This window comes from Pithys albifrons, chromosome 32 (assembly GCF_047495875.1).
Source record: "Pithys albifrons albifrons isolate INPA30051 chromosome 32, PitAlb_v1, whole genome shotgun sequence".
NCBI lineage: Eukaryota > Metazoa > Chordata > Aves > Passeriformes > Thamnophilidae > Pithys > Pithys albifrons.
In genome coordinates, this window is record NC_092489.1 from 1,330,849 (window position 1) to 1,355,111 (window position 24,263).

At 51.7% G+C, this 24,263-nt stretch overlaps 2 protein-coding genes across 2 annotated transcripts in view; one reads left to right on the forward strand and one right to left on the reverse strand.

Moving 5' to 3' along the window:
- Positions 1-24,263, reverse strand: part of LOC139684145 (uncharacterized) — a 1,342,464-nt gene that overhangs the window by 971,782 nt on the left and 346,419 nt on the right. The window lies entirely within an intron of this gene.
- The window catches only part of LOC139684146 (uncharacterized), an 800,710-nt gene that overhangs the window by 332,077 nt on the left and 444,370 nt on the right, over positions 1-24,263 (forward strand). Inside the window, 1 exon segment of the mRNA XM_071579747.1 lies at positions 19,018-19,686. Within this exon segment, the coding sequence (XP_071435848.1) occupies positions 19,018-19,686 (669 nt within the window).

Sequence of the window (24,263 nt, forward strand, 5' to 3'; positions counted from 1 at the left end):
GCAATGACTGGAAAATATCTGGGAGCACACTTGGAGCTAATGGCATGAGACTGGGCTGATACTGGAAGCAAGTGGGACCATGTTGAAGGCAACTGGGATAACACTAGGAGGAGCTGGGCCCAAGCTGGAGGACACGAGGGGCAGCAGGAGGCCTTTTGGGACCACCTTCTACTGCCTGGGGTGGTTCTGGGGGGCCCTCGGCTCCTCGTGGCTCTTCCTGCAGCCACAGAACTTGGAGGGACCCTCCTCTGGGTGCGTCCTCCATGTGATCCAGGAGCTTTGGGCTCCTCCTGGCACAGACAGGGGGCAGCTGGAATCATCCTGACACCATACTGGAAGAGACTGGAAGTCACTGGAACCATACTGGGGGTGACTGAGACCACAGTGGGAGTGACTGGGACTATGCTAGCAGAAATCTGAAACCACAGACGGGGCAACTGGGAGCAAGTCAAGTGATTGGGTCTATATTGGGGGCAACTGGGCAACACTGGGACCATGGTGGGATAGACTAGGGTCACATTGGGCCAACTCGGATTCTGTTCTGGGCAACTGAGATATAGTTGGAACAGCTGGGCTCATACTGGAGGTGACTGGGCCTTGGGAAGCACAGGATGGGCAGCATGGGGAGGGAAACCCACCACCCACTGCACTGAATTCCCAAAATCTTTGTTCCTAGTCCCTGCTCTGGCACCGAGCAGCAGATCTGCTCTGGGATATCTTTCCCTGGGGACACTTCCCCACCCTCTCCCCACTTTTCTGCCTTTGGAAATCAGCACTTTGGAGCCCCATCCCACTGTTTTCTCCTTCTCCTCCCTACTATTATCATTATCCCCCTGCACCTCCTTTTCCTGGGCTCTGGGACCCCCCTGCGTGGCTATTCCCTGTTCTCCAACCTTGGACACCCCTTTCTCTGACTCCAGGATACTCCTGCCCCCCTTTTCCTGCCCATCTTGCCTCTCCCAGCCCCTGGATCCCCCTTTTCTTTGACACCAAGGACCCTCAGGCCCCCTTTGCCAGCCATCCTAGGTCACCTCACCCCCACATTCCCCTTCTTTGACACCAAGGACACCCTGAGCCCCCATTCCCACCCATCTGTTATACACCAATAACTGAGAAATGGAAGAAATATTATTCCCCCATTATTCCCCTGTCATAAACATCCTATCCAAGAATTTTCTGTCAGCAGTTTGACCCAAAGACAGAATTCTCTTACAAACAAACACCCTGCCAAAGCCTTTCCCCAAGCTTCCTGCAAGTCATGGCAGCAAATTCAGCCCAACTTCTTGCCTGATGAGAACTCACACAAGCATCCTCTTGTTGTAATGACTTAGCTAAAACTATATCCTGCTTTTAAGAAATTTGCAAGCTACCTGTAAAAAACAGTGTCTAAGTATTTTTGCAGTCTATAAAAACTCCCAAAGAACACCTTGGAATTTCGGTGCGTAGGGTGTGTGGAGAATGGAGAGAGAGAACCACAGCCAAGAACCTCTCCCACCTCCTCCCTGCCTCACCCATCTCACCTTCTTACCCTCCTTCTTCCCCACCCACGCTGCTTGCCTGCCTACCCCTGCAGACTGAGGAGAAAGCTGAGCTCTGCCTTGCTCCCTGCGTCAGTTCTGCTCCTGCTAACCCAGCCCTGGCCCTGTTCAGCCTGGGGTGGCTGCGCCGCTGCTGCCCGTGAGCGACAGCTCCGCGGAGCCTGAGAGCTCTGCAGAGAGCGAGGAGCAGCCCTGCTGCACAAGGGAGAGCAGCACAGACTGAGCATCACATCTGCACTGCAAGAGCTGCATTCCACACCTCTGCCTGCAGGAACAGAGACAACATCGCTTCTCTCTCACAAACACACACACACAAACTTGGGAGAAAAAGTTGGTTTTGGTGATAAAATTTTTTCTTTGCTTCTAAAAAGTACTCTTAGAGTTTTTCTAACTGTTCTTATTTCCCTCTCTCTCTGCATTTTTAAAAAATTTTTAATTTTTAATTAATTATTTAACTAATTTTAATTAATTAAATTGAGTTTTAATATTGTTAGGAAAAACATTTTGAACCCAAGCTATGTCTGCAATATTTAAGCAGATTGTAACACCATCCTGTCTCTCCCAAACTCCACACTCCCTATTCCTTTACCCTGCCACCCTCTGGACTGCACTTTTCTCATCACAGACACAACCTGCAGCCCCCAATCACCTCCCCCCACTTCTAGTCTTGCTTTTTCTTAACCTCGGGACCTTCCTGATCCCTCATTTCCAGGCACTGGGATGCCCCTGCACCCCCTTATCCTGCACAAATACCCTCCTGCACCCCCTTTCCTTGCCATCGCACCTACTCCAGCCCCCTCACCCCTTTTTTCTTGACTCTGGGACCCCCACTCTTGCATTTCCAGACCACACACCCTGCCCTGTTTGGAACATTGGGGGACAATTTTAACCCTTTTCCCACCTATTCTGGGTGTCCCTACCTCAAGACTCCCTTTCTTCAACATTGGGGACCCCTGGACTCCCCATCCCACTCCTACAACCCCCTACACTCCCTTTCCTTGGCCCTGCTTCCCCCTGAAATCCCCTTTCCCAGTACAGTGTCCCCACTGCACCCACAAGATTCAGCCCAAAGCACCAAGACTCAGCCAAAAAAATCCCTCTCAGGAATTCCCCCTCTCTGGGTCTCTCCACTTTGGGGGGGCTCCCCTGTCCGGGCTGCTGGGGGTCCCCCGTGCACTGGGAGGCCCCCTCCCCAACCTGTCAATGAAGGGTCTGACCCAGGCACACCAACCCCCCCCAAGGGGGTCCCCACATCCCCCCACCCACCAAGGGGCTCTGCCGGGGTCCGACAGTGGGACACCCAATAACACCTCAAAGGGACCCCCAATATCCCCCAAGGGGCATTCCCAGATCAGCTTTAGGGTCTCTCAACCATGCCCTCAAACACAAACCAAATCCCCAGAGCCCCCCCAGGCTATTCGGGGCTCGGCTCGGGGGTCCCGCAGCACTTTGTCGGGGCCCTTTGCCGTCCCTGTGTGCAGCTCCGGCCCCGCCCCGTGGCAGCCCCAGCGCGGGCTCCAAGGAGCGGCACATCCTGGTGCCCTTGGGGGCTTTGTCCGGGCCCATCCTGGCTCTCGTGTTCCATGGCACAGCCCTTATGACCCTTGGTGGGGCAGCGGGGGCACTGTGGAGTTTGGGGGCCCCTTCTCTTTCCCACCCTGTTCTCCCGCTCACCCGAGACTCCTTCGGGTGCAGATGGAACCCGGGAAAAGGAAGAGGAAAAGGAGGAGCATGGCTGTCCCCTCCTCTTCTCCCGGGGGTGTTCCAGTCTCGGCCCCGCCCCCCCCCACTTTCGCAGGGCGCGCCCACCAGGGCGAACGCAGCAGGCTTGGGAGAACTGGCTGGCGCCGTGCTGAGGGAGAACAGGTCTACCCGCCGGGCTAAAGGGAGAACAGGTCTACCCGCCGGGTAAAGGGAGAACAGGTCTACCCGCCGGGTAAAGGGAGAACAGGTCTACCCGCCGGCTAAAGGGAGAACAGGTCTACTCGCCCGGCTAAAGGGAGAACAGGTCTACCCGCCGGGCTAAAGGGAGAACACCTCTACCCGCCGGGCTAAAGGGAGAACGGGTCTACCCGCCGGGCTAAAGGGAGAACGGGTCTACCCGCCGGGCTAAAGGGAGAACACCTCTACCCGCCGGGTAAAGGGAGAACACCTCTACCCGCCGGGCTGAGGGACACATTTCCCGCCCGTCCTCCTACACGTGGGTTCCCCGGCAGCTCAAACAGGGTGGAACCCCGAACCTCAAATTGAAAAGACCAGAGGAGGGGAACTTCTGGGACAGATTTTTTGGCTTAATCTACATATTTGGGAGTGGGTTTTGGCTGAATCTTGATGCTTTGCAGTTTTGATATTTGTAAGGGTTTTTTTTTACCTGCATCTCGGTTTTTTGCAGCTTTTTATGGACACCAGATGCCTGGTGACTTGTAGGGATGGGGAGCAGAGGGGCGATAGCTGAGCTGGGAGACCCCCGACAGCTTGGAGAGGGGGGACTGTGGAAAAGGGGGAGCCCCAGGACCCCCAGGACCCTGAAACAGGGGCCTGGAGAAAGGGCAGCCTGCACAGGGGGACCCCTGTGTATTCAGGTGTGATGAGATGCCATTATTTTTGGTCCATGTCTGGCCTTGCCACCTGCCAAGTTATGGAAAACAACAACTTATAACTTAGACTTCGGCCTTGAAGGAGAAACATCTTGTGTACACTGAGACAGGTTTGTAACTTGAATTTTAAACGGTGTCTGGTTTCAGCCTGGAATCGACATGAACCCTCCCTGGAACAACTGGTCAAGGAATTTGAAAGTAATTAACAATGAACTGATTTTCCAGCAAAAATACACAATTTTAAAGGCAATTCCCTCAGAATAGCTCTCATTATATGGTTTAGGTGGCCTTGAACTGACTGAAAATTACACTGGGCTTTACTTACATCTGAAAAGAATTAGCAAATAAGGAAAATAATGTCATTAAACATGTACGGGGTGACAAAAACAGTGGATAAAAGAAAATAAGTCCTTCCAAATAAAATATTTGAAGAGTCTGGTGGGGAATAAAAATAGGGACTGAATAGACTGAATAAAAATTACTTAGGGAACAGAAAAAAAATGCAAAAAAGAAATAATATTTTTTTCTCAGTGCAAAAGGTTTTTCTGAGTGTTGTATTACTCTGAATGCTGATGTGAAAATTATAACATATATTTATAGTAATATTGTAAAATGCTATAATAAATCATATAATAATACAGAAAAATTAATTTATAAAATTGACTTTTTGACTGTTGAGACCAATTTAAAACTAGTTTGGTATTTATACAGGTATTGAAAACATTGACACCAATATTTAACAAAAAATGTGGTGCCCCAAATTTATCTGGGAAATGAATATTCCTTAACTCTCCTTGAGATCTTTGGGACAAGCCCCAGCAAAATCTGGAGTCCCTCAGCTCACCAGTTTCATCTCCCTTGGTACTTCACTGCTTTGGTCACCAAGCCCAGGGCTGAGGGCAGAGCAGCACCAGAGGAGCAGAAAGTCCCAGGTTTGCCCAGGAAACCAACACATGGACTTGCCAATAATGCAACATAAATCTCCCATTTTCTATCAGCTTTTGGAATCCAAAAGCTTTGCATGGAGAAGTTTTGTCGGGACCTGGATTGTAACAGAACTTTTTAAATTTAATTCTTTTCAATATTGATGTGGGACTGGGGGAATAACTCGGAGCAGCCAGTGATATCCACACCCTCAGCTGGTCACATTTTCTGGGATAGAAAGAACTTTTCAGACTCCAAGTCTAAAATTACAGTTCATGCATCAGCTTTTACCCACTGAGGTTTCTTTCTCCTGGTTGTAAGGAGAGTGTGACTGGGTGTGCAGCTGGAGAATTGATTAATCCTAATTAATATTAACACCCTGGACCTTCTCATGGTTGGAACAACCTGGGACAGAACACACATATTTTTGAGTTTTCTTCCTGTCACACAGAAGTAAAACTGTGGAACTCAATCCCTCAATTATCCTTTTCCATTGGCACATTACAGGTATGAGACACCATTCCAAAATGTGGAGGGATAGATTTTAATGCCACACTTTTCAGTACTTTCAACTGGGGTGAGGGACTGTAGCAGCTGTAATAAGATATAATTATAATGTAAAATACTATAATAAAGAATATAATAATTCTGATAAATTCATGTGTCAAATTGACTTTTTGAGTGCTGAGAGCACTTGAAAAATAATTTGCTACACTTAAACCCAGCCCTAAACCAGCCCTTAACATGTACTAAAACCAGCCCTAAACCAGCCCTTAAACCAGCCCTCAACCAAGACTAAACCAGAAATAAGTGAGCCCTAAAGCAGCCCTAAATCAGCTCTTAACCCAGCCTTAAAGCCAGACTGAAAACCAGGCCTAAAACAGCCCAACACCAGCTCTAAATTAGCTCTAAATCCAGCCTAAAAGCAGCCCTATAAGCAGCCCTAAACCCAGCCCTAAACTGGCAGGGGGTTTGAACTGGATCCAAGTCCAGAGGAGGAGTTGAGTTCTTAACTAATTCCTCAAGCTCAGTTCACAGAATCACAGGATTGTTTGGGTTGGAAGGGCCCTTAAAGCTCATCCCTTTCCCAGCCCTGCTGTGGGCAGGGACACCTTCCACTAGCCCAGGTTACTGGCATGTTTTCCTCTTTCCAAGCACTGAAGGATTTACAATCCTCAGGGAGTGGGGTTGGAGTCCTTATCCTGCTCCCCTGTGGGGTCCCCATGGTTTTGGGCTTATCCTCTTTTATCCTGTTTCCTGCAGCTGAAAGGAACTGGGACAATTTCCTTACTTTTTTTCCCATTTTTTCTCCTCAGGTTTTGGATACATGAGAAAAAACCTCATTGTACCTCTATAAACAGGTACTGCTGGAGGGTTCTGGGGCCAGCCCGAAACTGGGCTTAACACCCAAAAACACAAAGAAAAAAGAGAGAGGACAGGGCTGGGAATTGGTGGTTGTTTCATGGAATGGTCCAAGTGTCTCAAATGTGGGGAAAATGTGAGTTTGGGGGGTGGAAAATGAGACGAGGGGGAAGGGAGAAGAAAATTAAAAAAAAAAAAAGGAGCAAGCGAAATTCAGTCAAACCCCAGACTCATCCCTTACCAGTGGGAGTGAGGCCATCCCTGTGATCCAGGTCAGAACTCCTGTCAGGGGATCAAAGAGGCCAAAGATTGGGTCAAACCCAACAGCAAAAGCCATTTCAAGTCCCTCCCAGGCCATATTTTGAGGAAGAAACACCCAATAGCACCTGTCTCCTGCTCACCTGCCTGTGACTGCAGAGCTCCAGCCCCTCACATGCCTCAACCTCATAACAAGAACCTCAATTAAAAGCTTTTTGTATTATTTTAAGGAATTCCCACCTGTTTTCCTCCTGTTTGACCCCTCAGGTGTTTCTGCATTCCCAGTGAGCCTCTTGCCCTGGCTGTGCTCAGCCCCATTTCCCCAGGCCCAGGGGAGGCTGCAAAATGTAGAAATATGTCTGTAAAAAACAGATAAGAGGCCTGACTGGTGCCATTTTTGGGGCCAGACTCTCCTCAGTCACGATGTGAGAGGGTTTCCGAGGTCAGTGTCGCTCTCAGGACTTGTCATGCCCAGGGAAACAGTTTGTGCCAATCTGAGGCATCCTGGGGATGGACCTTCTGCAGCCAAGAAATGTCACAGAGAGTGTATTTTGGCAGAAAAATGCTTCTTTCGGGCTCTCGGAAGACTTTTGGGTCTGTTACCTTTGGGGTCCATTTGCTTCTCCATCCCTGTGTTGAGGTTTCCAAACTCATGGGGAAAGTTGGGTTTGGTGGCCTCTAAAATGAGATCTGGGCTTGAAAAGAGCAGGGAAAGGCTGGAAAACCTCCAGAATTAATACAATTTTGCCCTCAAGAACCTTTCCTTGATGGCCAACAGCAGCCCCAGGAAGCCTCAGGGGAGCCAACCCAGCTGGGAGGGGAGGGAAGGGGCTGAGGGAGGAGCCCAGGGCTGGAGGGTCCCACGGCCACCGACTCCCAGCCCTGCCAAGGGCTGCAAACTGAGCCCATTCCAGGAGCTTCCAGGTGCTCCACTCCAGCCCTGTGTCCCAGGCTGCTGCACCCCCTGAGCTCCCTCAGCTCCTGGCTCTGCAAGGAATTGGGAAACTGGGCTGATGGCAAGAGAAGCTGTGAGGATCAGCACTGTGAGCTGGTGGTGCTGAGACCCAAATGGGAAATAGGGAGGAGGAGGCTTGAAAAGGACCCCAAAGTCCTGGGTTTTCAGGTGGGCAGGGGGGTGAGGAGGGTTTGGGGTGGTGTTCAGGGCACAGGGACACTTGTGCCCCATGGATTTGGCATTCCCATTTCCTCAGTGGCTTTGCATCCCATCAAACTCTCCCCAGAGAGATTTTTGGAACAACTGGTCACCTCCAGTTGGCAGGAGAAGCCCAAGGCTGTTCCAGGCAGGAACCTGCAGCCAGTGTGGGTGGGAGTGAGGGCAGGGCAGGAGTGGAGACGGGTGAACAACACACCCAGCACCCCCCAGGTGGGACTGTCCAAGGGCTGTTGGGATAAAAAGCAGCTTTGCTTCATTTCAGCCCCATTTTGTGCCCTGATCCCTCTCCCTGAGTTTTTGGGGTCTGTGCAAAGGTTTCCTGTTCCTCTGGCAACGCTCTGCAGAGCAAGGGCTGGGGGCACAGGGCACAGTGGGGTCGGTTCTGTGGCACATGGGGGTCACAGGGCACAGGGGGATGATAATTGATCAACAACAATTGAATAATGAATAATTTAAGTATAAAATAGGTTTAATAAGTGGAAAGAAAAATAAATATAGATTTAATTAATACGTGAATAAAAATTATTAAAAATAAAAATATAAATATATAAAACAGGAAAATATAAATAAATAATATATATATTTATATAAAATATGAAATAAAAGTATAAACAAAATATAAGTATGAAAATATTAATTTTAATAACGTATTATAGTGTTTATATTATTTAATATATCATTTTATATAATATTATTAATATAAAATATATGTAATAAACACACATAAATGAATTAATAATAAAATAATCAACTGAATTATAATCAATAAATTAGCATTCATCTACTCTTTTATATAATATATTAACACGAATATAAATATATAAAATATACAAATATACAAGTAAATAAATAGATTATGCAACGAAAATATCATAAAATAATGCTTTTTAAAAATATTTTTAATATTCTAATACAATATCAATATTTATTTAGTATAATAATAATAGAATTATATATATACTACATAATATATATTATATTCACCTTATAATACCTCTCTTAGTGCATGGCATTGAAAAGGAGGAAGAAGAAGAGGAGGAGGAGGAGGTTGGGGATGTACCTCCAGGAGCCCTTTCTGCACCTTCCTCTCCCCCCACAGCCCCTTCACACCCCTCGGAGCAGCTTCACCCTCGGCAGTGGCTCTTTGTGGCTCCTGCGGCCGTGGTGACACATGGACAGCGACTCAGAGCCTGGAGGGACACGAGCCCACCCCCCTGCTGGGCTCTGCTCCTGCTCCAGAGGGGCCAAACCCCCCGTTATCCCGGATCCCAATGTCCTGGGGGCAGGGACAGGGCACTGACCACCATCTGTGCCAGCCCTGCTCTACCCCGGAGGGGCCCTGGTGAGTGACATCCCTTGGCCCCTCTGCCCCAACCCAGGGGGGCTCTGTTTGGGGGGACGGGATTGGAGGGGCCAATGTCCCTGATGGGACTGAATCCCTTCCCTGCAGGAAATCCTGGGCAAGAAATAGACCTTCTGTGCCTTTTCCTGAGCTGCTGGTGGCCACAACCCAATGCTTTGCCCTCCAGAGGGTTTGCTGCCCACCTCCAGCCTGGGGCACAGTGTTGGCACCAGCAGGTTTTGTTCTTCTCACCCCATTTCCTTGGGAAGGATGGAAAATACAGCCAGTGCCCACAGACACCATGCAGGGCTTCACCTGCTCAGGCGGGCTGGGGGGCCCTGCAGCCCCCTCTGGGATCACTCCAAACATCCCCAGGGCTTGACTTGGGAGTCTCCCCATCCCCAGGACACCTCTGGGTGCAGCTCAGGGCAGGAGAGGGAGGGACTGAGCTCTGAGGCTCTGCAGCTTTGCAGGGACAAGTGAACAAAGAGGAACCTTGTGGGTTTTCTGGGCTCCCAGAGAGCCTTGGGAGGTTTCCTCGCTGAGCAGAGGGATGTGGGGGACCTGCAGCTGAGGCAGAGTATTAAAAGCAGAGCAGGGAGCACAGAAGAAGCAAAGCTGCTTCCTCCCTCCCTCACAGGATGGTCCCATTGCAGGTCTTCACTGGTTCTGGGCTCTGCTGGGAACTGGAGGGGTTGGGCCACTGGTCCTGGTGGGCATCGTGGTGTGGCTGCTGCAGGGACAAGGTGAGGCATCCAAAAGGTATAAACCCCCCTGAGGACATTGTAAAACTCCCCCAAATCCATTGGAGCCCAGCTCCAGGCAGGGGCTGGAGGAGATTCCCCCTTTATTTCCAGCAAGGAGCAGCTCCTGGGTAGTGGCAGTTCCTGAGGGATTGGAGGGCAGAGCTGCCAGCAGGGGCTGATTGATGTGGGTTTGGGGTTGAGCTGCTGCAGGTCCCTCTCTCCACACTGATGGTGGTTGGAAAAACCCAGGGATTCCCTCTGTGTTGTGGCCAGGAGGACTTTCCAGGGCTCCAAATTAAAATTATAGACTCATGGTTGGGTGGGATTAAGGGCAGCTGGTGGTGGATCTTTGCAAAGATGGAAGTTTGAGGTGGAATCCTTCGTTCCTGGATCCTTCCAAACCCCACTGGGCTCCTCTGGGGGTGGCTGCAAATGGAGAATTTCCTTTGGGAGCACCAGTTGCTCCTGATTTCGTCAGAGTAGGTGTAGGCACATTGGCCATTGCCCTGGATTCCAAACCTACAGCCAAGAGCACAGTCAGAGCTCAGGGAAGGATTCCCATTGCCAGAGAGATGATTGGAGGTGTTTCCAGGGCTCCAAATTTAATTTAAATATAAACAAGAGGGACACTCATGGCTGTGTGGGAATAAGGGCAACTCCAAACCAGCCACAAACCAGCCTCTCCCTGTGTGTGCACCCACCCACAGCACAGGCTGCGCTGGGGCAGCAGGACCTGCTGGCCCTGCAGAGCTGCCCTGTGGGGCACTGCCCTTGTGTGTCACAGGCACCACAGCCTGTCCCTGCCAGCCCTGCCCACCATCCCCATCTCGGCTCAGGGATTCCCTGTGGCCCCTGGACACCAAAGAACCAAAGCCACGACCCCCAGAGTGCAGCCCTGCCCGTGGTCAAAGGGCCACCAGGGCTGCCCTGCACAAAGCAGCCCCTGCAGAGCTGCCCAGAGACACAACTAAGGACACCACACATGATGCTTTTAGGAAACAGCTCCAAGAATTGCTTGGCTCTTGGGAGGGCTCATTGTTTTATTCCAAATGTTCAGAGTTCCCCCTTTGGGGGCAGAGTGTCCAACAGGCCACTATTGTGTTCCATTTGGGCAGAAATATTTCTCCAAGGAATGCAGGTGGCACAGACAGTGCAGGGGGAGCTGCCAAGTCACCCCAGTGTTCAGCCCTGCCCCGACTGGCACCAGCACTGCCCTTTCTCACACATCTCTGGGGAAAACAAAGGCTGTCAGGGTGTAGTTTCTCAACAAGGAACCCTTGAAAAGGTCTATTTAGGACCTGACAGGAAGGTGACTCAGGAGAAACCAGCACAGGAGTGGGCAGGAACTGTTGGCCAGAGGTCCATCTCGGAGGGGAGGGTGAATATTTTAATTTTTTTTGACACTACAGAGGCAATTTCTGGGGTGGCCTCTGGATTTTTATTCTGTTTCAAGATCACCAGTAACAGGGCTGTGTTTGAGTGCTGCAAATGAGGCCTGGATGGCCCTAACTCTCCTTGCCTTAGTGCTCAGGGGCTTGTGGGCATTGCAATGTCTGCTGATGGCTACAGCTGAGACTGAACACTGAGTTCACTGTTATAAATGCACTGTGGGTGGTACTGACTGAAAGAGCCACTTGCAATTTTACTGATAAAATTCAGGAGCAAAAAATGAGAAATAAATTTTATACAGCATAAATTTTTAGTAACAAGAATCAGATCTGTTGCAGAAATGTCTTTGTGCACTGCCTATTTTAGATGTATCTGCTTGTGGTTTCATGGGAGCCTGAAAATGCTGCTCAGCCCATCATTGTCACACCTGCATTGTCAGGGGCTGCAGGAGTAAAGGGGACCCTGCAGGGAGGCTTCAGGTATGTTCCCTAAATCCCATTCTGAAAGGAGATTGAATGAGGGAGACCCCAGTTAGTTCTCAGTGAGAGACAGGCAGCTGCCAGCAGGTCCAACCAGCACACTGGATTTACACCATCTGGTCTTTGCTGGGGGCTCCCTCTGGGCTCTGACACTTCCGCAGACCCCTCTCCCACCCCCTCGTTGGCCCAGAGGAGACACTGCCTGTGCTGGGATGCTCAGGGAGCACTGGGCTCTTGCCAGTGGCTTCCCTGCCCAGCCAGGCAGGGCTGCCTGAGCTTCTCATCCATCACCAGCCCCAAGTCCTTCTCCTCTTTGGGGCTGCTCTCAATCCATTCTCTCCCCAGCCTGAGTTTGTGCTCCATAATCATGTGACAAACTGTAATACATGCAAATAGAACAGACTGTGGCTAAGCCTTATCCTCCCAATGCCCAGAAGCAGAGGAAGCTTTTTATTCTGAGGAGGTTTTGTGTCAGGGACCAGAGTCGTGTCTGGGCCTGTCATGTTTGGTTTGTGCTTGTGCTCGTCGATGTGGTGTGAGAAAACAGTGCAAAGTTTGCCTGTGGAGAACTGACCCTGGAGAAAGAGCCGTCAGTGTGAGCTGGAAGTCCTGAGAGCTTGGGCTGTGCCCCAGGAAGAATGACGGGCAGAGCCGTTGTTGTCCCGGAGTCAGCCCCTTGAGCTGCTGCAGGCTGGGCTGGTGCGATGGGCACGCAGGGGCTGGTGCTGCAGCTGGCAAAGCTGCCCTGCAGAGAGAGGAGCCAGGAGGGGTGGGCTGGGCTGGGGGTGAGGAGGCCCAGCTGGGCCTGCTCTGGTGCAGGGCATGGCCTGAAGGGGCACTGCCTGCCTGCCCTGCCGCCAGTGCTGCTGCACCTGCTGCTCCTGCCCCGCGGGCTGGGGAGATTGTAGGGCTGGGGATGTGCTGTTTGTGTGCCAAGGAACAGGATCCATTGGCTTGGGGAGATTGCAGGGCTGGGGATGTGCTGTTTGTGTGCCAAGGAACAGGATCCATTGGCTTGGGGAGATTGCAGGGCTGGGGATGTGCTGTTTGTGTGCCAAGGAACAGGATCCATTGGCTTTGCTCCCCAAGAAATTTGCTTTGCTACCTCAGCTGTGTTTTAGTGTCTTTTGTTTTGTGCTGAGAATCCTCCTGGACCTGGAACATTGGGAACAACCTGGTGACCCACATTCCCAGTGACGCACATTGGGAACAACCTGGTGACCAACATTGCCAGTGACCCACACTGGGAACACACCTGTCTGGAGGTCTCCACACCCTCCTGGTTCTCTGTTGGCAGTTGGGTGAGTGCAGGGGAGTAACATCCATCAGGACACAGACAGATGTTGGAAATTCATTGGGAAAAGGGGATTTATTGACTTCACACCCCCAAAAAATCTCACCTGCTCTGTCCCATCATCTCCTGTGGTGCCATCAAGCCTCCTGGCTCCTTCCCAAATCCCTTAGTGCCATTCAAAAGTTCCTTAATCTCTTCTAGAATCCCCAGAATTTCACCCCAAATCCCCCCAGTTTTTCCCCAAATCCCCAAGATTCCACTCAAAGTCTCGTAACTCCTCTCAAAATTCCTTTAATTCCACTGAAACCTCCCTTGACTTTCACCTCACACCACACTGGTTGTACTCAAAGTTGTCTTAATTCCACCTTAAACCCCTATAAATGCATCAAAATCCTGAGATTTTCCATAAATCCCCTGAATTCCACTGGAAATTCCCTCACATAAAATTGATCTCATTTCACCCCAAATTTTCAATTTCATCCCAAATCCCCTTAATTTTACTGAAGATCCCCATTAATTTCACCCAGAACTCCCTTAATAAATTTTAAATCTCCCCAATACCATTTATTTCACCCCAAATTACTTTAATTCGTCCTAAAATTCTCAAAATCTCCCTATTTCCACCTCAAAACTTCCTAATTCCATCTAACTTTTTTATTTCTACCCCAAATATCCCTAAATCTACCCCAAACAAAAACCCCCTTAATTTCACATAGAGATTATTTAATTCCACACGAAATTCATTTAATTCCACCCACCCTCTTCTAATTTTGTTTAAAATCCACTGAATTCTACTTTAAATTCCTGGAATCCCACCCAAAATTCCCTTAATCCCACTCCACATCGTAAATCCGGCCCGAAATCCCTGCCTCAACTGACCAGTCCCCCAAAGTGCCCCCAAATCCCTCCCGGGCCCTCAAGTGCCCCCTTTGGAGCCCCAAATCCTGGAAAAGGGTCTCATGGGAAGGGGGGGCTGGGGTTTTTTGGAGGGATTGGGGTAGAATTGGGATCTGAGGGTCAGTTGGGGGGCACTTGGGGGTGTCATGGGTGTCTGGGAGGGAATTCATGAGCACTGGGGGGATACTTGAGGGGTCTGAGGATGGAATGTGGGAGTTCAAAGAGTCTTTCAGGGGACACCTGTGAGTCCTGGATAAACTTGGGGGGCACTGAGGGGTTCGGGGAGGAGATTTGAGGGTCCTGAGTGGGTATTGGGGGAGGACTTGAGGGTTCTGGGGGAACTTCTGGGGTAGTTTTGGGTTCGGGGGGCACTTCTGGGGGAGTTTGGGGTCCGGGGGGCACTTCTGGGGCAGTTTGGGGTCCGGGGGGCACTAATGGGGCAGTTTGGGGTCCGGGGGCACTTGGGGGGCCGCAAACCGGCTGGGACCGACCCGATTGGGCGCGGGAGAGACGGGAGTTGATGTCCCGCCTGTGATTGGCCAGAACGCGCGGCGGTGCATGACGGGAGTTGTAGTACGGGACAGGCTCAAAATGGCGCGGGTCTTCCTGCGCCGTCACCGCGTGCTGCATTTCTGAACGATGATTGGCTGCGAGCCGAGACGGGCACGTCAGGAAACCAATCAGAGGCGGCTCAGGCGATGGGCGGGACTCGAGGGCGCTGCCGGGAGAGTTGAGCAATGGCGGCGAGCTTGGAGTGATTTCGGAAAATTTTGGGAGCATTTGGGGGGCATTTGGAGGACTCAGGGCGGGTTTAGGGGGTCCCTCCTGACCCGCCCGCCCCTCACAGACGCCCGGGACCCCGCCGGGGCCGTTTTGGCCGCGAAGGTGAAGAAGCCGGGTAAGCCCCTCCCCCCACCCCGGGATGCGCCTCAGAACGCCCCAAATGCCCCCCGAAAATACTCTTGAGAGCCCCAAACCCCCAACCCGGGACCCCCAAAAGTCTCTGGATCCCCCCAGGATGCCCCAAATTCCGCACCTGGTCTCTCCCGGCTTCTGAAACACTCTGGGACCCTCAGACACTCCAGAGACCCCCCAAACCCCCTCCCAGACCACCAATCCTTTCCCAGACTGTCTGAAATACCCAGGAACCACCGAACTACCTTAAATCCCCTTCCCAGAATCCCAAACCTCAGCCAGACAGTCTAAACTGCCCAGGAATCCCTGAACTACCCCCAGAACTGCCCTAAACTCTCTCCCAGACCCCCAAAGGATGGCAGGACCCACTAAACCCCCTTCTAGGACACATAACCCTCCCTAAATTCCCTCAACCTCCCCCCAGACTCCTACCCAGAGACCACCCCACCCCCCTAAAGACCGCCAGGACCCCCAAACCACATCGAGCCGCCCCCCCCCCCCCCCTCCATTCTCTCCCAGTCTCTCCAAACCAATCCAGGACCCCCAGGCTACTTCCAGACATTCCCAAACCACCCCAGGATTCCCCTGAACTGCCTACCAGAACCCCCAAACTCTCCCCAGACCCCCCAAACCACGCCAGGTCTCCAAAACTGGGATCTCAAAATGACAACTGAAACAGGGAGAACTGAAGCTGAGTGAGACACATGGGCAGGCCTAAGAAGCAGGAAAATGGGATTTATTGATTGTTTTCTTTCTAGAAGCTGAAAGGGGCCATTTGGGGATGATGCTCTTGGAAAAGGGAATGGTGTGAGCGAGTGAGGGGTGAGCACAGTTGGGGGAACAAGCCCCAAAGGGGCTTTGCTTGAGGAGCCTCCCTGGATGGTGGAAACTCCTGGGATCCTCCCATTCCCCCACATGGAGGTGCCTGGCACAAATCTCCTAAAACCCTAAACCATCAAAATTTGGCTAAAAACCCCTCCAAAATAGGAAATTTAAGATCAAAGTAATTCCAATCACTAAGATTCACCTCCCAAAAACCTCCCAAAAATTTGCTCTCTGTGATCTCTCCACTTTGGGGCTCTGGGGGTCCCCCCGTCCAGGCTGTTGGGGGGTGCCTTGTGTTTTGGGGTCCCCTGTCTGGGGTTCTTCCTTTTCCAGGCATCTGGAGATCCTGGGAATTTCAGGGGTCTGACTCTGTGATCTGACCAAGGGATTCCCTTCTCTTCAGGGTCCTACTCAGGACTACTGAGAGTCCAAGGGGTACTTTTGCCCCTGACCCTGTGCTGTGGGTGCTCGGGAACCCCCTGGGACCCCAAAACAGGGATTCCAGAGAGGGGGCACCCTCAGCAACCTGGAGAGAGAGGGGCCTTTGGAATCACCACCCCAAGCAGAGAGTCAGAGGAGAAGCTCCACTATCCCCCAGCTCCACTATCACCTGTCTCTGCTCCCCATCTCCAGAGGTCACCAGGCATCTGGTGTCCATAATAAGCTCCAAACTACCGAGATTCAGGCCAAAAAAACCCTCATCAACATCAAACTTGCAAAACATCAAGATTCATCCAAAACTCACTCCAAAATATGGAGATTATCCCATAAAACCCCTCCCAGAAGTTGCCCTCCTCTGGTCTTTTCACTTTGGGGTTCAGGGTTCCCCCCTCATCTGGGATGCTGAGGGACCCACGTGTGTTAGGGTGGGTAGACTTGTTCTTCCTTGGCCCAACGGGTAGACCTGTTCTCATTTATCCCCATGGGTAGACCTCCCTCAACCCAAAGGGTAGACCTGCTTTCTCTGGCGGACCTTCTCTTTCACTCAATGGCCTCCCTCCCTTCTCTGACCCTCCACAGGCAGACCTGGCGGCGCCGGCGGATGGGTAGACCTGTTCTGTCAAAACCTGGCACCCACAACACCTCCCAAAATTGCTGTGTCTGCCCCGCTGGGCCTACCCTGCTGATGGGGGGAGCGGGGCCGACCCAGGAACATCACCGGGAGAAGTACAGGGGACAGCAACGCTCCTTCTTTTCCTCTTCTGGTGCTCCAAGTGCACACGAGGAGGTTTCAACTCAGCAGGAGAACAGGGAAAGAGAAGGGGCCCCCAAACTCCACAGTGCCCCCGCTGCCCCACCAGGGGCCATAAGGGCTGTGCCAGGGAACACAAGAGCCGGGATGGGCCCGGACAAAGCCCCCAAGGGCACCAGGATGTGCCGCTCCTTGGAGCCCGCGCTGGGGCTGCCGCGGGGCGGGGCCGGAGCTGCACACAGGGACGGCAAAGGGCCCCGACAAAGTGCTGCGGGACCCCCGAGCCGAGCCCCGAATAGCCTGGGGGGGCTCTGGGCGGTTAGGTTCTGTTCAGGGGGATGGTTGAGAGACCCCAGAGCTGAGCTGGGAATGCCCCTTGGGGGCTATTGGGGTACCTGGGAGGTGTTTTTGGGTGTCCCGGTGTCGGTTCCCAGCAGAGCCCCTTGGTGGGTGAGGGAATGTGGGGAACCCCCTTCGGTGAGTTGGTGTGCCTGGGTCAGCCCCTTCATTGACAGGTTGGGGAGGGGGCCTCCCAGAACACGTGGGACCCCCATCAGCCCGGACAGGGGAGCCCCCCCAAACCCCAAAGTGGAGAGACCAGAGAGGGGCAACTCCTGGCAGAGCTTTTTTGGCTGAGTCTTCATGTTTTGGGCTGAATCTTGTGGTTGCAGGAGGGACACAGTGCAGGGAAAGGGGATTTCAGGGGGTCACAGGGCCAAGGAAAAGGGACTGTAGTGTCTTGGAGAAATGGGATGCGACTCAGGGGGAGTCTCTGTGCTCAGAGAAGGGGTTCCAGGGGTCCCTGGTGTTAAAGAAAGGGAGTCATGGGGTAAGGACACCCAGAATAGCCAGAAAAAAAAGGTTCAAATGAATTCCCAGTGTCCCATAAAGGGGAGAGTCTGTGGTCTGGGAAATGCAGGAGGGGGGTCCCAGAGTGAAGAAAAAGAGGGGTGTGGGGTCTGAAAAAGGTGGGATGCCAAGGAAAGGTGGTGCAGGTGGATATTGGTGCAGGATAAGGGGGTGCATGGGCTTCCCACTGCCTGGGAATGTGGGAGCAGGAGGGGACCAAAGTGAAGAAAAAGCAGGACTGGAGGTGGGGAAAGATTATTGAGGGGTGCAGTGGGTCCCTATATGCAGAAAGAGGAGTCCAGGGGGTGTCAGGTTAAAGGAAAAGGGAGTGTGGAGTCTGGGAGATGTGGGATGGGTGGGAAAGGGGGCTCAGAGGGATCCTGGTGTCAAAGAAATTAGGGGTTTGGGGGCTGGAAAACCAGGAATGACCAGGTAGGGGGATCCTGGAGCCCCGGCAGCCTTGAGAGGGTGGGGACCCTGGAGAGGCAGGACCCCCAATACACAGGAGACCACCAGCAGCCAGGACAGGAGGGACACCCAGAACCCCAAAGGAGAGAGGCCAAAGACAAAGAACTCCTGGGAGGGTTTTTTGGGCTGAATCTTGGTGTTTTACGGGTTTATTAGACCATGAGGAGCCCAGTGATTTCTAGAGATGGATTGGGGCAGGAGGAACCCCCAACCCATTGTGCTCACACCTTCTTTTTCCCCAAAAAAACCAGGATTTTTCCTTTCCAAAGCTTGACCAAATGGAGGAGGAGGCTGCGAGGAAGAGGAAGATGCCCTGGAACCACCAGGCAGGTGAGGAGGAAGTCAGTGCCCCTTTGCCCCTCTCTTGTGCTGCATCTTCCAGCCCAGCATGGCCCCAGCTGCAGGACAACCCCGCTGCCGACGCCGTCCTGCCGGGGCCGGGTTTGGGGGGATGTCCTTGGCCTTCCCTGTGGGCCAGAGGCAAATGCCTTGAGTGTCCTTGTTCCTTCCTGCCCCAGGCTCCGAGCTGAGCAAGGGGAGCACGGAGGACAAATCCCCCCAGCAGAACCTGGTGGCAGAGGCCATTTTGAAAAGCTCCACAGAGCAGGAAGTCACAGAGGAGAAAAAGCGGCGGAGATCCCTCAGGAGGAGAAGCTCTCAACCAAGTTTTGGGTCCTCTGAGCAGGATAGAGCCACCCAGTGTGGGAAAGATGGCCAGAGCTTCAACCAGAGCTCTGAGGTGGGGCTGCAGCAGCAGCTTCAGAGCAGGGAGAAGCGCTACAAGTGCTTGGAATGTGGGAAGGGATTCAGCAAGAGCTCCCACCTGATTCGCCACCAGCACATCCACACTGGGGAATGGCCCTACACCTGTAGGGAATGTGGGAAGGGCTTCAGTCAGAGCTCCCACCTGATCAGCCACCAGATGATCCACACTGGGGAATGTCCCTATGAGTGTTCCCAGTGTGGGAAGAGGTGTCGAACCATCTCCAGTCTCCTCGTACATCAGCGCACACACACGGGGGAGAGGCCCTTCTGCTGCTCCGACTGCGGGAAGAGATTCAGCCAGAGCTCCAACCTCATCAGGCACCGGGGCACCCACACCGGTGAGAGGCCTCACAAATGTGGGGACTGTGGGAAGAGCTTCATCCGTAAGTGTGAGCTCATCAACCACCGGATGACCCACACTGGGGAGAGGCCGTTTGAGTGTTCCGAGTGTGGGAAGAGGTTTCAGACCAGCTCAATTCTCCTCGAGCATCAGCGCACACACACGGACGAGAGGCCCTTCTGCTGCACCGACTGCGGGAAGAGATTCAATCGGAACTCCACCCTCATCAGGCACCGGCGTATCCACAGTGGGGAGAGGCCTTATGACTGTGACGAGTGTGGGAAGAGCTTCACCAGCAGCTCTGCATTGACCAAACACCAACGGACCCACCAGTGAGGGAAGCCCCACGAGTGCCCCGACTGTGGGAAAAGCTTCATCTGCTGCTCCATCTCTATCACCCACATTCCTTGTGACCCACATTCTGAAGACCCCTGGCTGGTGGTCTCCACATCCTCCTGGTTCTCCATGGGCACTTCAATTAACACAGGGGGAGGAACATCCATGGTGTCATGGGTTTAGTTAGGCCCAGATTTAGGCTTTAGTTTTCAGAGCAAGGCCTTGGACAATGAGCTGACCCGAGCTGGGTCAGCCCAGCTGACTCCTACTGGCCAAGTCTATTGCATCCCATATTCTGACAGCATCTCAGATAGAAGAAGAGAGGGAGGAGGGATTTTCCTTCTTCTTGCCGGATGAGCAAGGAGTTTGTTGGCATTGCAGAGCTCCTGGGGGGAGACGAAGATACTGGGGAAGTTGAAATTTATTTCCTGTTTGTTCTTGCTACCTTTTATTCTTAGTCTGTAGTTTGTATTTGATTTGGTTTCTATTTTATTTTCTTCTCAATATACCTTGTTCTGCTGAACTATGTGCTGTGTTTTGGTTTTTGGGGGACAGAAGAGGAAACTTTGCCTCTGAAATGAGTACTTGGCATTTTGCCACATCAAAGGCCTCACATAGGGGGACACAGACTGAAGTGGGAAATTCATTGGGAAGGGGGATTTGCTGAATTTTTACCCTCAAAATCTCCCCTGCTCCATACCCTTAGTTTATCTTGTGGCCTGAAGGAATCCTGAATGGTGTTTCAGAACTTTTCTAAACTCAGTAATTCCATAATTCCAATTCTCTGTGGCTCTACCTCTCTGTGGGCCACCCAACCCAACCCCATGCACATTCACATGATTCATTTTTTTCTCATTTTTTATTTTATTTGATCCATATTCATCCCTTAAAATCACCTGGAATTGGGATTAAAATAAAGAAATTGAACAAAGACATCTAAATTTCCACCATTCTCCTGGGAACTGGGGGAGGAATTTAGGATTCAAAAGGATATTCAGGAAGATTTCGGGTTTTTGTGGGAATTTGGGGCAGTTTTCCCCAAAACTGGAGGTGTCCAGACCAACTGACATTTCTCCATCATTTTGCAGTCCAATATCTGAGAGGGTTTGATCTGTCAGCTCATAACACCTCAATCCCACCCCAAAATGGCTCCAGGCCAACTTGAAATGACTCAATCCCATCCCAAAATGTTTTAATGCAACTTGAACCCACTTAGGGGGAGTCAGCAGCAGGAGAAGGGGTGCTACAAACCCAGGGAGGATGGGATAAAATTGAGAGGGCTTGGATGCAAATTGAGAGGGTTGGGATGGGACTTGGAGGGGGATGGGTTGGGGATTGGGAGACAAGAGATGGGATGTGTGGAAAAACTGAGGGAGCTTCTGGGGTGCCCTCCTATCCTGAGGGGGTTACTGTGAGGGAGTGTAGGGGACATGTGACATCAGCACTTGGAGTGGGGCCCCACAGGAAGGGGCACAGGGAGCTCTTTTTGAGGGGATCCTGCTGCTTCCCACCAGTTCAGGGGGCTTTAAATATCTTTTGAGGTTTTCCCTCATCTTTTTTCTGGTCTGAGTTGAACCTCTTGGAATTTGGTGGGATGAGATGACCCTATTGAAAGAAAAATCCTGGTGTTTTCAACCAATTTTCAGGGGTTCTATATGGCTCTTGGGAGTCCCCCACTCAGTCTGGGGTTTGCAGTGAGCCCCCTGGCTCTACTGGGGCTGATGGATGTTACAATCCCCAGTTTTGAGTTGTTACAAGTGGCTTGTGGGGCGCCCACGTTTGATGCACATCCCACCTGCAGGAGGGTGTCCCCCCTTCCTCCAGACCTGCTGGGGTGGGGCTGGGACCCCTCCCCACACAGGGAGCACCCACAGTTCTTTCTGGAGGATGAGGCTCCTCATGCCCTGGGACCAGCCCAGCTGGTGTCTCAGAATCCCAGAATGTGCTGAGTGGGAAGGGACCCCCAAGGATCATGGAGTCCAACCCTCAGCCCAGTACAGGCCCATCCCCAAGAGTCACACCCCGTGCCCCAAGTTTTCACCTAAGGCTGAGAGAGAAACAGTTCCCACCAATCCCAATACAGGTGGGTCCTCTGGCCGCCCAGACAGGGTGGAAAGCAGAACACTGAAGAAGAAAGACCAGAAAAGGGGAACTCGCGGGAGGGATTTTTTTTGCTTAATCCTCATATTTTGAAGTGGGTTTTGGCTGAAACTTGATGTTTTTTAGTTTTGATATTTGTGAAGGTTTTTTGCCAGAATCTCAGTGTTTTGGAGCTTTTGATGGACACCAGGTGCCCAGTGCCTTCCCAGACAGACTTCACAGACAGACAGACTGTTCTGAGTTGGAAGGGACCCACAAGGATCGAGTCCAACTCTTAAGTCAATGGCCCACACAGGGAATTGAACTCATGACCTTGGCATTATTACAACCAAGTTTTAACCCACTGAGCTAATCTCAGGTTCTAGAGATGGGGAAGGGAGAGGGGCGAAAGCTGAGCTGGAGGCCCCCCAGCAGCCTGGAGACAGGGGAGTGTGGAAAAGGGAGAGCCTCAGAACTCCCAGGACCCTGAAACAGGGGCCTTTAGAAGGGGGAGCCTGCACAGGGGTGACTCCTGAGAAAAACAGGTGGAGAACCCAGAGATGGGGAATCTCTGGGAATGGTACCCTCAAGCAGAGTCAGGGCAGAAAAGTCTCTCGGGACCTCCAAACACCTTTGGCTTTTCTAAGTGAGATTCCCATCCTGGACAGGGGAGATCCCCAGAACCCCAGAGTGGAGAGACCAGAGAGAGGAAACTTGTGGGACTCTCTTCAGGAACAGAATGATCATTGTTTGGACTATTGTTTGGCTGAGTCTTGATGTTTTGCAGTTCTTAGTCGTTGATCTCGATGTTTCTCAGGATATTTGTTCTAGGGAGGGTTCAGAATAATTCTGAGCTGAAACTATGACACCATTTAAAACTTGAGTAAACTGCATTTATTACAGTGAAATAGCAAAGGAAAGAAGAAAACCTGAGAAGAGGGTACAAAACACAAGCCCCAAGACAACTCCCACTCACTTGCTCACCACTCACACAGTTTCTTTACATCTCACACAGATCCTGTCCTGACTCCAGTGTGCTCAGGATCCCCAGTCTGAGCAGCTGCTGCATCCTTGACCTTGGGTGGCTCAACACATTCAGCAGCGTCCCTGCGGGAGGCACCGCTGTCCTCGCTGCCAGCACACACCTCCTCCTGGAGCAAGGACTGTCTGTTTGGATACACTCGCTCTGGGAGGTCTGTCTGGGTGTCTGTGGACAGCTCAGCCCAGAGAGAGGCCACCACTCCCTCCCCCCATTATGTAACTGGGAACCCCCTTGGCTTCCACAGTGTATATCAAGGGTCTCCCTTTCTCAGTTGGTCAGGAATTTTCATCATCTTCCTCACCCTTTTCTCCTTGACTCATTCTTGAGTGGCTGTCAACAAGCAGCCAGGCTGCAAAACAGTCCCTGTGTACACAAGATGCTTCTCCTTCAGGGCCGAAATCACTCATTATCAGTTCTTGTTTTCCATCACTTTCCAAGAGAAGAACAGACTCTCAGAGGCATCAAGGCCAGTCACAGAACAAAACAGCACCTCATCCTGCCTAAATACAGCGTGGGAATCCTCCTGAACCTGTAACAGAATATTGGCAATGAGGGTGAGCTTCTGAGAGCACAAAAACTGACACAGAGGTGAAGAGGGTTAAGTCAGTGCAGGGCACAGCTGGACTGACAGACACTGTTCCCCAGGGCATAAAACCCAGGGCTCAGTCAGTGCAGGGCACAGCTGGACTGACAGACACTATTCCCCAGGGCATAAAACCCAGGGCTCAGTCAGTGCAGGGCACAGCTGGACTGACAGACACTGTTCCCCAGGGAACACAGACTGGGCTTGGTCAGTGGATGCAGAGCTGCACCAAGAGATGCTGTTCCCAGTGGGTGGGTGGTCACAACTCATATCAGTGTTTTTCTTGTATCTGCTGTGGAGACAGTGCCATCCTTTTCTGTTATTGAACAGTGTGGACCCTGTAGGTGTAACATGAGTCCCTTTGCAGTCAGTGCTGTGATAGCACAGTCAGCAAAAACCCCTCAGTCCTTTGTGTGTGTGGTGTCACAGGACGATATCGAGTGAAGTGTGTTATGATGTTTTATTTTTGTTGGAAGTGTTGTGATAATCTGTGTGTTTTGTCTGTGTAGAATAGTTTGTTGCTGTGTTGTGTTTGTAGTGTAGAGATGTTCTTTAAAAAGAGCCTCGGGCAGTGATTCCTCCAGTGGAGCCACCAGGGTGGACACAGGAACTGTGGAGTGCACTGTGGGATAAGCTACAAACTTGTGCAGGCACTAAGTTTGAACTGTGGGAGGCCAAAGACCCCATGGGAGTGTTGAAATACTGAAGAGAATTTGTGCAAACTCCCCATCCATGATCCAAAGAGTGGCTCAGTCACACCTGATGAATGGCCAGGTGCCTGTTGGTTACATCAGAAATGAAACAAAAAGCTGAAGCTGAGGCAGAGAGACACATAAAAACTGAACAGGGAACAGACCAAGCACCCACAC